The following is a 14,392-nucleotide window of genomic DNA, read 5'->3' on the forward strand; positions in this document are numbered from 1 at the left end:
GTGATCCTGCCTCCTCACATCCTCTCCCATTCCCTTGCTGTAGACTTGGCAGAGGGGACGCGAACAAGCTCACTCACAGACCCCGGCCCCCTTGCCAGCCTGGGGAGGTGACAGTGCCATTCCCCACTCCTCTCTGCCTGTCAGCCACCGGCCCATCCCAGATAGCTGGCCTGGGACCCCTCAGCCCATTCCCCAGGCAGTTGAAGGCCATTTCCTGGGGGCAGGGGAGATGGAGGAAGGTGACAGGCATAGGTGGGCTGAGCCCCAAAGAGAGGTGGGGAGCATGTGGGCCCTCCATTCTGAGCACACTTTCTCCCTCTCAAAGATCCTCCATCCTTCCCTCCTTCCTTCATTTAAGTCAGAGTTACAGAGAGAGCAGAAGAGACAGAGATAGACCTTCCATCCACTGGTTCACTCCCAAAATGGCCGCAACAGCCAGGGCTGGGCCAGACCAAAGCCAGAGCCAGGAGCTTCATCCAAGTCTCCCATGTTGGGGGCAGGAGCACAAACACTTGAGCCATCTTCCACTGATTTTTCCCAGGCCATTGGCAAGAGCTGGATCAGAAGTGGAGCAGCCAGGACTTGAACTGGTGCCCAAATAGCATGCCAGCACTGCAGGCAGCAGCTTTACTGGCTAAGCCACAGAACTGGCCCCAATCAAAGATTTCTTACTGGCACTCGTAACCCCTTTCTCCCTGGTCAGCCTCACTTGTATGTAGGAAAGTACCCACATTGCTCTGAAGTCTAACACCACAGGGGCGGGAAGGGGTGGGCTGAGGGAAGATACCTAGGAGTGGGAGTTAAGAAAGCAGGGCTCTCAACCCAGTTCTATCTCTCCCGATGCCTCTCCCAGTGCTGTACAGCCTCAACTTGCTGCTGTGTAAAATGGGGCGGAGGTGACCATCTCTCCTGGCCTTCCTTAAAAATGAGCCTAAGAAAGGAATGAGCAAAAGGATGGGAAACACTGGTTAAAATGCTTTGTCAGGGGCATGCGTCTGGCCTAACCGTTAAGCCAGTCGTTTGCTCCAGTCCCACACTGGAGTGCCCGAGTTCAAGTCCCAGCTCCAGTTCCGGATCCCAGCTTCCTGTTAGTGCAGACCCTGGGAAGTCGCAGTGATGGCTCAAGTAATGAGTGTCTGCCACCCATGTGGGAGACCTGGATTGAGTTCCTGGGTCCTGGCTACAGTCCTGGCCCAGTCTTGGCCATTGTGGGCATTTGGGCATTGAACCAGAGGACAGGAGTCTCTCTCTCTCTCTCATAAACTCTGTTTATCAACACTTACTGTCTCTGACCATCTGCAACCACACAGGATGAAGGCAGTAGAGAGAGATACTATAACACAGCAGCTGGACGGAGCCTGCCCCACCCTGCCCCTCTTGCAGCCCCCTCCCTCCTGCCCAGGCTCTCTCTGTCTCACCTCTCATCCACCAAGCCCCGCAGGGGTCAGGGAAAATGCAAATAGATCACAAGAAGCTCCCCAGGGACCAGGGAAGGGGAAGGAGGGAGCGGTGTGGAGACAGGCAGCAGTTTTCCCGTCTCTCACCCTTGGCGATTTTCTTCTTGGACTTGAAATTGAGCCCTCCCCCTCTCTCCCTGCTCATCTTTAATTTCTTTATCGATTTTCATTAAACTCTCCCTTTGGCTCCAGTGCAGGGTAAACTAACTCCTTATTTGAAAAAATAAAGCACAAGCGAGGAGCTGGAACTAAAAGGAAGCTCTTTGGAAAGGGAGCTTGTCTTTGGCATTAACCATGGAGGAGGCAGGGACTAGAACCGTGCAGGACACTGTCCGAGCACTGGGCCGAGTGCCCCCCAGCCCCTTGTGGCCCTGGATCTGGAAGTCCCAGCCCCTCTGATCTCTGGCCTTGTGAGGGACCAGTCCCCAGTCCAGCTCTAGCCCCCAGCCCCCTCCAGCCCCACCCTGGTCGGCTTCACCCAGCCCTGGTGCTGACCCCATAGCGCTCTGACCATCCCCTTAGCCCCTCGGGACACCTGGAACCTTACCGGGGTCAAGGCAGACTCCCTAGACGCAGGTTCTCTGGGGACAATGCAGAGTTCTTCCAGGCCTCCCTGAGGAGGCAGACACATGGGCCAGGGAGGAAGAAAGAGAAACAGACCCCAGCAATGCTTCCTCCATGCAGGCTCCAGGCTGCATACCCCACCACGTGGCTGCAATGCATCAACACAGCAGCCCAACGAAGGAGATGTCATCCCCATTGCAGAGAGGAAGCTGAGGTTGAGAGAGAAGTGACTCGCTCTCCTAAACACCTCTGGCCTTCCCCAACCCCTGCGGGCCATGCCTTGGTGATGCCAGCTCTAGTCCCATAGGAAGGCCACCTGCCCAGGCCACGCTGGAAGACCTGGGTCCATCTACTCCCACTGAACTCTGTGATCTGGGGCCCTCACTCAGCCCCCGCTTTCTTCCTCCACACTTCTCCCATGCATGGTTCACGGAGCACTGCCTCCAATTCACTGAACGTGGAGCTCCTTCAAGACTCACAGTCCCACAGGCTGATCCCCAGAGGCTCTCTGCCTCTGCCAAGGCTGCTCTCCCAGGCCCAGCTGGGGGCTCCTCCCTGCTCCTTCTGGGCCAAGCTCTACTTCCTAGTGGCGCTGCCTTCCAGTGGCCCCAGCAAGACAGCCCTTGCCTCCCCCCTGCTATGCCGCCGGCCCTCTGCACACCCAGCCATCTCAGGAGCCAAGCAGTAGGTCAACTTGTGTCCCTCCCTGGAGCCCAGGACGGAGCTGCAGAATGAGGAGGGAGTGCCTGCTGGGGACACAGGGAAGGCAGGATAGGCTTCCGGAAGCCAGGCCATTCGGGGAGAACGCTGTGGCAGCGTGGGACCACCCTGAAAAGAAAGACGGACCCTCACAAGGCCCTTGGGACACTTCTGGAGTCACCTTTGCTGTTGTTGCAATCTGATGCTCTCCAGCCCTGCCCGGCTGCTACCCCCTGCCCAAGCCAACAGCAAGGCCCTGCTCCCAGGGAGCCATTCCCTGCCATCCCCACCGTGAGCGCCAGCTCTCCCCGGGGTAACGAGCAGCGGCTTGGAAGCAGCCAGGCCTGGGTTTGAATCCAATTTCTCCATTCATGGGCCGAGGAACTCAGTCTCTGCTTCTCGCTCCCTCTCCTGTTGGGAATGCTGTGGGCACTCCTGCTGCAGCCCCACCACACTTCTCCATGCTGTGCACCTCGCTGCCTCTTTGACCATGCCGGCCCCCTCCCCTTGGTGTGCCAGCCCTCCCTTCCTCGCCAGACTGTAGCCTTCCCAAGCCCACTCCTTGTCAAAGCCCCAGTGATCAGCAGTGTAACTGCCACCATCCTAATAGCGCCCATTCCTTCATGCCTCCTGTGTGCAAGCTCCATAGTACTGCACATCCATTGTCACTAATAGTCCTGGGAGGTATTCTCTTATGCTCATTCTACTGACCAAGGAATTGCATGTCGGGGCCAGCGTTGTGGTGTAGTGGGTTAAGCCTCTGTCCACAATGCCAGCATCCCAATGGGGCTCAGGTTCAACTCCTGGCTCCTCCACTTCTGAATCAGCTCCCTGCTAATGTGCCTGAGAAAGCAGCAGAAGATGACACAAGTGCTTGGGCTCCTGCACCCATGTGGGAGACCTGGACAGAATTCTAGGTTCCTGGCTTCGGTCTGGCCTGGTCTCAACTGTTATGGCCATTTTGGGAGTGAACCAACGCATATAAGATCTCTCTGTATTCACCCCCCCCCCTTTTCTCTACCTCTGCCTTTCAAAGAAAATAAAAATAATAAATATTTAAAAAATGAAGGAAGGAAGGAAGGAAGCAAGGAAGGAAGGAAGGAAAGAAAAGAAATTGCATGTCCAAGAAGCTAAACAAGTTCCCTAGGGTAACCCAGCCAAGTTCACAAGTTAGCGAATCTGGGTTCAAAGCCAGGATTTTCCAACTCTCTTATTGCCAAGTCTCTCCTCTGCCCTGGAGAGACAGCTTTGCAACATGAGGGACAAGTGACTTCCTAGAGTGAACCAGCTGAAGCACGATGTCATGAGACAAGTGAGTGAAGTTAAAAGTGATGGCGCCAGTGCTGTGGCATAGCAGGTAAAGCTGCCACCTGCGGTGCCGGCATCCCAAATGGGCACTGGTTCAAGTCCCAGCTGCTCCTCTTCCAATCCAGCTCTCTGATGTGGCCTGGGAAAGCAGTAGAAGATGGCCCAAGTCCTTGCGCCCCTGCACCCATGTAGGAGATCCAGAAGAAGCTCCTGGCTGCTGGTTTCAGATCAGCCCAGCTCTGGCCACTGGGGAGTGAACCAGCGGATGGAAGACCTGTGTGTGTGTGTGTGTGTGTGTGTGTGTGTCTGACTCTCTGTAACTCTGTCTTTCAAATAAATAAATAAATCTTAAAAAAAAAAAAAGTGACTGACTGGCAGACAGCAGGTGTGGAGAAGCAGAGAAGGGGCTTCACCTGAGGGACTGGATGAGCCCGTGGCTGAATCCCCAACCTCGGAAGTCGCCCGGTTCCAACAAGGTGTGAGCGTCACAGAGCAGGGCTCAGGATGGGTGCAGAGTCTGGTGAGGGCGCGAGACCCGGGCCTCTGCTGGGGGCTGTGCACAATACAGTGAGCCCTCCGAGACTGGAGGAAAAGGCAGAGGAAGTTGCAGGACAGAGACGCAGTTCGCCAAACCCAGCACTTTTCTCGCTGCCTATTAATTAAACAAATCCCAGGAAGGATGCCAAGCCAATAAATCAGGAAGGGGAGGCTGGGATGTTGACAGTTCCTAATTAGGCCAGGAACCGTGAGCTGTGGTGAGTTGTTGGTGGGCAAGCGCTCCAGCACGTGGTTCTTCCCCACCTGCCTGTCATTCTGTGGTTTCCACAGCTTAGCCAGCACCTAGGCTACCGCACCTCCCATCCTCCATACTGGCAGCTGCTGCTGGCCTCACTGGAGCCTTGGAGGCCAGCGCTGAGCAGCTCACACCAGAGAGGGTGGCGGGTGTCAGGGGGCACCCAGGGAGGGGCGAGGATGAGGGAGACGAAGACCTTCCCACCTTCCTGCGTGTTTCTAGAACGTCTCACAACTTTGGAAGCAGCATGATATGGAGGCAATGAGTGTGGGTGTTGGCATCACATCATCAGACTTAGACTCCCGGGCTGCAGAATGGTTAACAGTCCTGACTTTGGCCCAGCAGAACTGGAATTAAATTACTGCTGTGTGCTCCTGAGCAAGTTGCTTCACTTCTCTGAGTCTCCCTTCCTTCTGCAAACAACAGGGATGAGAACAGCATTCAGGGAAGGCAACTGTGGCCTGGACCGAATCGCACGGTGAAAGCAGGGGGCATAGCACAGCGCTGGCCCAGAGCAAGCATGTGAAGTGTGCTTGTGCTGGGTGTCACTGACCTGGCACCCCCCGCTGCCTGCTAGAACAGGGAGAAACACCTCCCGTAGATGGCCACACAGTCACTATGCTCAGCTTTGGGGACACAGTGATGCTGCACTGACTCAGCCATGCTGTTGTGGAGTGAGAGTGGCTACACACGACCAAAACAGGCAGCAGGCTGAGTGTGACCCACAGGCCATTCCATGGGACATACTGGGCTAGAAGTTGAGCTCCAGGAGATAAGGGGTTTGGCCTGATCTGTTCACTGCTGTATTCCAAGCACCTTAATGATACCTGGCAAACGGCAGATCCTTAATAAATATTTGAATATTTGCTGAGTGGTCGAATGCCATGCTGTGTGATGCTGTGGAAGCAGCTATTTTACTTCTCTGGGCCTCCATTTCTTCATCTGTGCGATGAGGATGCTTTCGAGCTTGAGACAAGCATCCAGTTAGACCAGCGTACTTGTGGAGTCCCTGTGACGGTGCTGCCACTGCAGGAGAGTGTAGTTCTGCCCATGAGCCCTTCTCGGGGAGTTCTACTGCTGCTCAGAGCCCAGCACAGGGGAGACGTTACAGGCCCCCTGTCTGACCTGCAGGAGGGGGTGCCCAGATGGACCGCTATCCCCTATGCCGCAGGTGCTCTGACACACAAGTGCAGGGACACATTCAGTGTTCTCAGAATGTGAACAGCAAGGCAGCAGAACAGGCTGGGCCCCAACTTGGCTCCAGCACTTACTAAGTGATTTTAGGAAGTTGCTTTTCAGTTTCTTTGTCTTTAAGATGGAGCTATTCAGAGTGCTTGCCTTACAAGGTTCTGGTGCATTAACCAAGGGATGTGTGTACTAGGTTGCCTCAGCACCTGCACAGGGTAAGCCCTAGACAAAGAGCATCCTTGCCTCCTCTTGTCCAGCTGAGCAGAGCCCAACTCTCAGGCCACGGCCAGCCTGTCTGGCCTGAGATGCAACCGGAGTTTGGAGCCGCAGCTGAAAGGTGGAAGGAAAAATCGCCTCCAGTTGTCCCAGCTGCACAGATTTTCAGATCTAAACAAAAAAAGCCCTACTTGTTTTTCTTCCCTGAATTTAAAACTTCCTGCTGTTCTGAAAATGCATGAAAGCAAGTGACCCACTGCCTTTGGAGGGCTGGTGATACCAAGCCCCCGCCCTTTCCTCCTTCCATTCATCGCGCCCACCAGAAACACACTGATTGGCCATTTGGCCTTTTTCCAAGGAGGAAGTTTTAAGGGAGAAGAGAAGAAACGTCAGCACATAACACTGAAGGTGCTCACTGCATGCCCATCACTGGACTCCCCCTGCCCAGGTCTCTCTGTCTCCTCTAGGTCCCCATCTAAGAAGGCACACTCATTTGCATGTCTGTGCTCACAGAGTCCACTGGAACCCAGAGAAGCACAATTGGTTTCAGTCTCAGGAGACCTGGGTCTGGATTCTGGCTGTTGAAATTTGTAGCTACACGACCTTGAGCACATCACTTCACTCCTTGGCGCACACTTACCCATTGTTCAACAGTACCAGGGCATCAGTACTGACCTCCTACTGCCAAACCCAGTGCTCACAGCAACTGAAGGTGAAGGCTCCCAACCCTGTGGGAAGGGGGCATTGTCCAGAGGGCTGGCTCAGGCTCCTATGCTATCATGCTGTGCACCCTTAGACAAATTGCTTCCCCATTCTGAACCACAGACTGTCATCAGTAAGATGAGCAAACTCCCCATCCACCCTTGGCTGACAGTCTCTCTGAGTCATGATCCCAGGACCCTGTCCCAGTGTAGCTGGAAAGAGACAGGGTGGAAAATAGGATGATCACTTGTCTAGGAGCCCAGACCAATGCGAAGAAGCTAGGAGTAGAACGGGGGATATCTGGGCGGCCAGCACCAAACTTCTGGACACAGAAACAAAGGAAAGGGGACAGTCTGCTTGCCCCATTCCCACCCAGAGCAACGCACAAGAGCAGCCAGAGCACCTACACAGGACCCCATCGGCACCACAACTGTCTTAAGACACACCCAGCCTGCCTGCTTCTCCCCCATAGGTTTTCATCCTCTTTCCTGGAAACTTGGTGGGAAATTCCAAAACATCAGCCCCGGCTTCCCCCACCCCAGACAGGCCCATCAGAGCACCTCCCCGACCCACCCTACCGTGTGCCATATTGACCCAACTGCCACTTGGATTTGGACTTCAGTTTCCATACCCAAGCCCCCTGGCCCTCAGTGGAATGGAACCCTACCTGCTCTCCTTCGTACGGCTCCATCCCCTGAGGAGTTGGACCCCTTCCTTCTCCTGGGGCCCTGCTGGGAGTGAGAGACCAACCACCCTGAACCTCAACACCACTCTCCACCCAACTTGCCCACTCCTGCTCAGCTCCACCCACTGGGCTCTGTCGCTCACGGCACCCAGGAGTGGCAGAGCGCACCTTTAGGCCTGGACTGGTCGTGCTCCTCAGTCTCTGTCCCCTTCACCTCTACACTCACTCCCACAGGTAAGGTTCCAGAAGCCACACCTGAACGGTGCCAGAGAGGAGGAAGGGCTGAGAGACTGCTCTGTGAAGAGGGCCAGATGGCCACCATCTTCCCGCCTGGCTCAGGGACCTGAGCTGGCCTCACCTTCTCCAGCTGATGGACACCCTCTTCCACGCAGCAGATGGAGGCCAGTGTGCGGAGCGCCTGGGGGTACAAGCACCGGAGGTTGTCCTGTCTGCAGACCTTGAACAGGGCTACAACACCTCCTTCCTGTCAAGAGAAAGAAAATGTCATGTGACCTCACTGTGGCACCTCCCCTGGGGCTGCCTGGAGAATGACTGACGCCCACACCCAGCAGACAGCTTCTGGGTCCACACTAGCGCTCACACACTCACAGCCATGCTACAGTCACGGCTGGCTCCACAATGTCCCTCCTGCTAATCCAAGACGGAGCAGGGATTCCTCAAATGCTTCTGGGGTTTAGAGGCCAGGGCCAGGTTCAACACCATTCAACATAGCTCTCATATCCCTGGCAACTCCTTTCAGCAGTGCCCCTACAAAGCAGACCTTGAGCCATCAGAAACATGAAGGACTTCAAAAAGATTGTGGAAAAATCAAAGGAAAAGAGAAGCTGATATTAGTGCAAAAATATTTGCAACTGGTACATAGATTTTTTAAAAATATCCATGTTCCACAAAATGTTTGAAACCACTTGTAGGTCCTAGAAACAGCTCTGAAGCAGGTGGAGGGAAGTGAAGAGTAGACGCCCAGCACTGGCTGGCTGTGCCAGCAGTCAGTCACCTTGCTGCTCCTCACACCTCCTTCCTCCAACTGCCGGGGGAGGCAGACAGAAGGAGACTTCTATTTACACCAATAACAATTTATTGCTGCTGCATGATGGGAAAAAATGAAGTCCAGGTGGGTAAAATTATTCACCCAAAATTCATATTATCCTTATTTTGACTCCTTTACTCTTGCTTGTAAAAATGAATCCTTTAGTGTGAGCAGAGAGTTCTCCTTCTGCGAGAGCTGTTTATGCAAACTTCTTTACCTTCTCTTGGGAAGTCTTGCCAGCAGTGTTTCCCACCAGGCAGAACTCTGGGAGTGTGGGGCTCATCTCCCGGCTGCCCAGCTGCGAGTCTGAATTATTCTGTAATAATCACTTGGAGCCTGCCCTAGCTCTGTGAGCACAGGTTACACAGGCGACTCACCACGGTGCCCGGCAAAGCAGTGACAACACTACCTCGCTATCCAGGCTGAAGTTGGACCTGCGTGCCTGGGTACTCACCTTGTCACTCCTGGGTCTAGCTAAGCCCATTGCACCTGTTCCCAAACCAAGAAAAATGTTGTAGACAGCAGGTGAATTCAGCACCATATCATCCTCTGACACATTTCTGAGAGCTCTGTCAATGGAAACATGTCTCGAGTATCTACTGCGCGCCAGTCCTGTGCAAATGACTGAACCAATGGTGAATGAGCAATGGGAAGAGAAAGCAGTGACCACCACGGCCCAGCAGAGATTCACCAAAATCACTCCACTCCAGATCTTCCCTCCCCTCCACTCCAAAAAGACCGGACCTTAGGCCTTTTCCTTCAAGGAGTTTATCTCCTGATCACAACAAGGATCAAGAGGAAGGCGTCCAGCTCGGGGTGTGGGATGATTATTTCTGACATTTTAAAATCAAGTAAGAGAAACATTTCTGTCCCTACTTTCCTCCTTGATCTGAAGGGAAAGAGGACATAGCTTAGGGCTGGTAAAGTCATCCCTGCATTCAACAATACTAACAATACTAGTGCTTACTACATGCCAGACCTTGGGCCAGGCCCTGAGCAAGACTGCCTCAGTCGCCATCCTCGCTGAGCTCATGGACTGGCAGTGCAGGCGATCTGAAAAGCAGGCACAAAGCTGTGTGTAAGGGCAGTGAGGGGCAGGTTCCAGGAGCCCCTAGCATAGGCTTAGAGGTTTGCAGAAGGATCAAGACAGAGACACTCAGATTTCCAATGCACATCATTACTCCAGGAAAAATCAGTCTGCCACATGATAAGACTCTTACCCTCTGACCCTTTGTTCCACAATCCTTTATCCCTGCCTTCCTACCTTCTCATGGGACGGCTGCTGAGGATCCCACACAAAGACCCTGCTCAGCGAGCCACGGGAGCCAAATCAAGTTATTCTTTAGAGAAGGAAAGAAACAGGAATCCCAGCATCTCCCCAGCCTGCCTCTGGTCATTAAAATAAGCTCCTTCCATATGAAAATACATGTGAATGTATATTTATATATGCATGTATTTAATCATATAAATTATATAAATATTTTGTTGATAGGTACTGATGGATAGCTACATCTGGAACAAAGAACACAAGGCCCAAAGCCAGGATGGATGTGGCTGCCTCCTTGGCTCAGGAGGCACTGAGCCCAGCACAACTATATTTAAGCCTCTGCACACACTGCACTAGACCCCCATTGTGTCCTTACCCAAGACTGTGAAAAATGTCCTTCTTAGCATTTTAGTTTCTGGGAGAGGAAAAGGGAAAGTCTGGGGCCTAGACTAAGAAAGACCAGATTATTATGGCCCAAAACCTGGCTTTGCTGCTTGTTAGCTTTGGCTAAAAAGAGGGTGATGACTGCGCAACTGGGGGAGCAACTGAGTTGATGTATGTGGAAGACCCTAGAACCTGGTTCAAGGCAGAAGCAGGCAATGGAGGGTTTCCTAGCTCCAAGGGCATCTTGTGCCCTCACAAAAGGAGTCCCGAGGGCTAGGATAGGTGAGAGAAAGGCAGTAATGTGGAGTGGCCTCATGGACCATTCTGAAGCCCCCATTCAGGACGCAAGAGCAACAGTCAGCCTTGAGTACAGCTGGGAATCTCCTGAGCTAGCAGAATCACACTGCTGGCTGGAGCTTGTTTAATTTTATAGAAAGCTCTGGGCTCAGAGCCCAGCTATATAACAGTATGAATTATTCACACAGGCTTAGGATGAGCTGTCAGAGCGCTGGAAGAGGCCACTTGTGGGGTATCTATTCTGGTGGTGGCAAGAATAACCAAGGAGAGAGAGTGGGGGTGGGGGGGCAACTTTGAGACAGCACACGGAAGGGAAGGTCTGGGGTCTGGGGTCATTCCGTGACCTTCAGAGGAACCCGAGAGCTAGACAGGACAAGCCTGAGAAAGGCTGCCCAGAGCCTCTCCTAGAAATAGAGAAAGGCCCCAAAGAGGTAGATGCTGGAGGCTGCTGTGAGGGACTGCCCCTCATCTGTCACAATGTTGGGACAGCTCCTGAGCATCCAAGGTGGGGATTACGCATCGGGCATGCCAGGGACGCCAGCTCCTGCCTCGCCGTCAGGACTGGACACCAGCACAGTGATTCTGTGTGAGGAACTCCCCTGGCCATCTTCCAGGCTGCAAAGATGAGAGGCACCACAGAATCTCCTCCCCGCTTCAAGTGTCTGTCCATTCTAACCCGAGAACCAGAGACACAAGGGTCAGTCGACCTGGGTAAAATCCCAGCTCTGCATGAATGTTTATGACCTTGGACAAGTTGTTTGCATTCTTTCCGAGACTCTCTTTTCCTCAACATGAAGACGGGAATTGGAATTCTAGCGCATCAAAGAAGTGTTGAAAGGATGATCTGAGATAAGGATTGGAGAGCTTAGCACAGTGCTTGATACACGGGAAGACTCAGTAAATAAGGAAGGATGTAGAAGAGGGAGGAAAGCAAGGGTAGGGAAGCGGTGAGAAGGGAGAGGTTGGTAGAAGGAAGAGATGCCCCCAGGAGCAGCTCAGAGCATAGCTGTGGTTGCCAAACAGCTGCTTCAAATCCCACTCTGTCCCTTGCTAGATGTGTGATCTTCTCACTGCCTCAGCTCCTCCACAAATATAGGATGGGGGTAGACATTGCACTACAGCAGACTGTTAGAAGGTTTAAAGAAGTAAAGCACTTAGAACATTATATGACACATAGTCTAATAAAAATGTTGATTTGGGGGCCAGCCCTGTGACGCGGTCCCAGCTCCCTTCTAATGCACCTGGGAAAGCAGCAGATGATCCACATGTTTGGACCCCTGCCTTCCACATGGGAGACCCAGATAAAGATCTGTGTGTGTGTGTGTGTGTGTGTGTGTGTCCCTCTCTCCCTCTGTAATTCTTTCAAATGACTAAATACATCTTTTTAAAAAAATGTTGAATTTGTTATTACCACTGCAACTTACTACAGCCATTGTCACCTCTGTCACCATCAGAGTTGACCACTTCCAGCTTCAGAAGTCTCAGATTGGCTGTTCTCCCTCTCGCCTGCCGGAGCCTCCCCAGCCTAGCCTTCGCCAGCCTCACACCTGGAGTGGACCAGCTGCTCACTGTGTGCTGCATCGGAAGCAGAGGAAGAGGATTCGCTGATGAAGAGGGAGATGGAGTTATTGTATAGGGGTTTCGCTTGGAAAGAGGAGGACTCTAGCTTTTAGACAACTGGGCTGGTAGCCTAGAAAAGGCATCAACTCCAAAACCAGATAAATCTGGTTTCAAGTGTCAGTTGCTCAAGACATCCAACTGCTGTGTCTTGGAGTCCATATCTGTAAAACAGGGTCACCGATGCCCATGTCAGAGAGAGGCGTGTAAACGACATGACACCTGTGTGGAAAGTGCCAGAACAGGGCTTGGCACAGGGAAGCAGCCAACACACAGTAATTCGTATTGTCCTTGTTGTTCATGTTCAGTGAGACGCACGTATCCCTGCGGCAGGCTCTGCGAACACTCAAAGGATCATTCCAAATCTTTAAACAAGTACTGTTTTTGAGAGCTGGGAGCTAGTGTTAGGGCAAACAGGAGAATTAAGTAGCAGAGGTAGGGGTGGAATAGTAGGAGGATTAAAGAGAGAAATGGAGAAAACAGTGAGTATATGAGGAAAATAGATCACTTACCTTTATTTTGAAAAATGATGGAGAATAAAACTAAAATTACATCCTGAGTTTTCCCATAAAAGCGCCAACCAAGCCAGGCAGCATGGTGGATTTGGAAGGCCTCTTAAATACCACAAAGCCCAGCCTCCTCAGATCATGAACCGGGAGCCAGTGCCCCAGTGGCCCAGCCAACCACCTCCAGTGAGTTCAGGACAGAGGTGGGATGAGCGCTGCTCTCAGGCCCCATCCCCAGGCCTTTCCACAAATGCAAATGTTTAGGATCAGCGCTAAAGTGGAGCTAAGTCCTCGTTCCCAGAGGAGGCTACCTCTGAGGGAAACACCAGCTTTGGCTCAGCCCTGAACAAGTGTCCCTTCTCTGCTTTTCTGAAAGAGGAGCGCAAAAGCAGGCAGGGGGAGCTGTCTACATCAAGCAGCACTTGAGATGAGATCTTGAGTGCCCAAGCCCTGGAACAGAACCCCTGCAGCTTCAGAGCCTGTGCCCAGCAAAGTTTCATCCCGAGGAACCTCAGAGATCTGTGCTTTTCAAAAAGTATAAAACACCTTCAGGTCCCATGCTGCCATTCAGAGTAAGTCTCACCTCTCCCAGGCCTCACATCCACACCTGGAGCCCAAGCCCAGCCAGTGTTTGCAACTCATTTTGGAAGGAAAATACAGTCATCATTTCAAAAGAAATTCAGCTAGCTTCCTTTGAAGTCAATCACTAAACTGATGCTGAAGGGTTGAAGCAATTGTCCGTTCCACCACAGCACCAGGACAGACCTGCACAGGGTCAGCATGCAGGAAAAAACTGAGAGGAAGAGGATGCAACCAGAGTTGAGATGAACTAGGGCAGGCATCTGGAGCAAAGCCACCAGTAAGGACATTTCTATCAATGCGTCTGGGATCGAGTCCCAGATCCACTTCCAATTCCAGCTTCCTGTTAAGGTACACTCTGGGAGGCAGCAGGTGATGGCTCAAATACATGGGCTCCTGCCACTCATGTGAGAGACCCAGATTGAGTTCCAGGCTCCTTCCTAGCTTTGGCTTGGCCCAGGCCCAGGTGTTATAGGCATTTCAGTAGTGAACCAGGTGATGAAAGATCTCTCTGTGTGTCTGTGTCTGTGCCTGTCTCTGTCTCTCTAAAACAAAGTGAAAATAAAATATTTTTTAAAAGAAGATTTAAAATGAATTTCTGAAATGGAGCCTGTTCCAGTTCAGCCTAAACTCTTCTCTCTTTTCATTTTTCTTGGAAAAGCCCTTGCATTTCCATTTGCAAGGAGGAGGAAAGCACTGGACAGGCACAGACTAGGTGGATTTAGGAACCCACGTGGTTTTGTTTTTTTTTTTGTGGTTTTTTTTTTTTTTTTTTTTTGATAGGCAGAGTGGACAGTGAGAGAGAGAGACAGAGAGAAAGGTCTTCCTTTGCCGTTGGTTCACCCTCCAATGGCCGCCACGGCTGGCGCGCTGTGGCTGGCGCACCACACTGATCCGATGGCAGGAGCCAGGTACTTATCCTGGTCTCCCATGGGGTGCAGGGCCCAAGTACTTGGGCCATCCTCCACTGCACTCCCTGGCCACAGCAGGCCTGGGAGAGGGGCAACCGGGACAGAATCCAGTGCCCCGACTGGGACTAGAACCCGGTGTGCCGGCGTCGCAAGGCAGAGGATTAGCTTAGT

At 52.5% G+C, this 14,392-nt stretch overlaps 1 protein-coding gene across 1 annotated transcript in view; it reads right to left on the reverse strand.

Annotated features, from left to right (window-relative positions):
* Nucleotides 1-14,392, reverse strand: part of INSC (INSC spindle orientation adaptor protein) — a 128,926-nt gene that overhangs the window by 35,616 nt on the left and 78,918 nt on the right. Inside the window, exon 7 of the mRNA XM_017348278.3 lies at nt 7,971-8,096. Coding sequence (XP_017203767.3) covers nt 7,971-8,096 — 126 coding nt within the window. The remainder of the gene's footprint in view (nt 1-7,970; nt 8,097-14,392) is intronic.

This window comes from Oryctolagus cuniculus, chromosome 1 (assembly GCF_964237555.1).
Source record: "Oryctolagus cuniculus chromosome 1, mOryCun1.1, whole genome shotgun sequence".
Classification (NCBI taxonomy): domain Eukaryota; kingdom Metazoa; phylum Chordata; class Mammalia; order Lagomorpha; family Leporidae; genus Oryctolagus; species Oryctolagus cuniculus.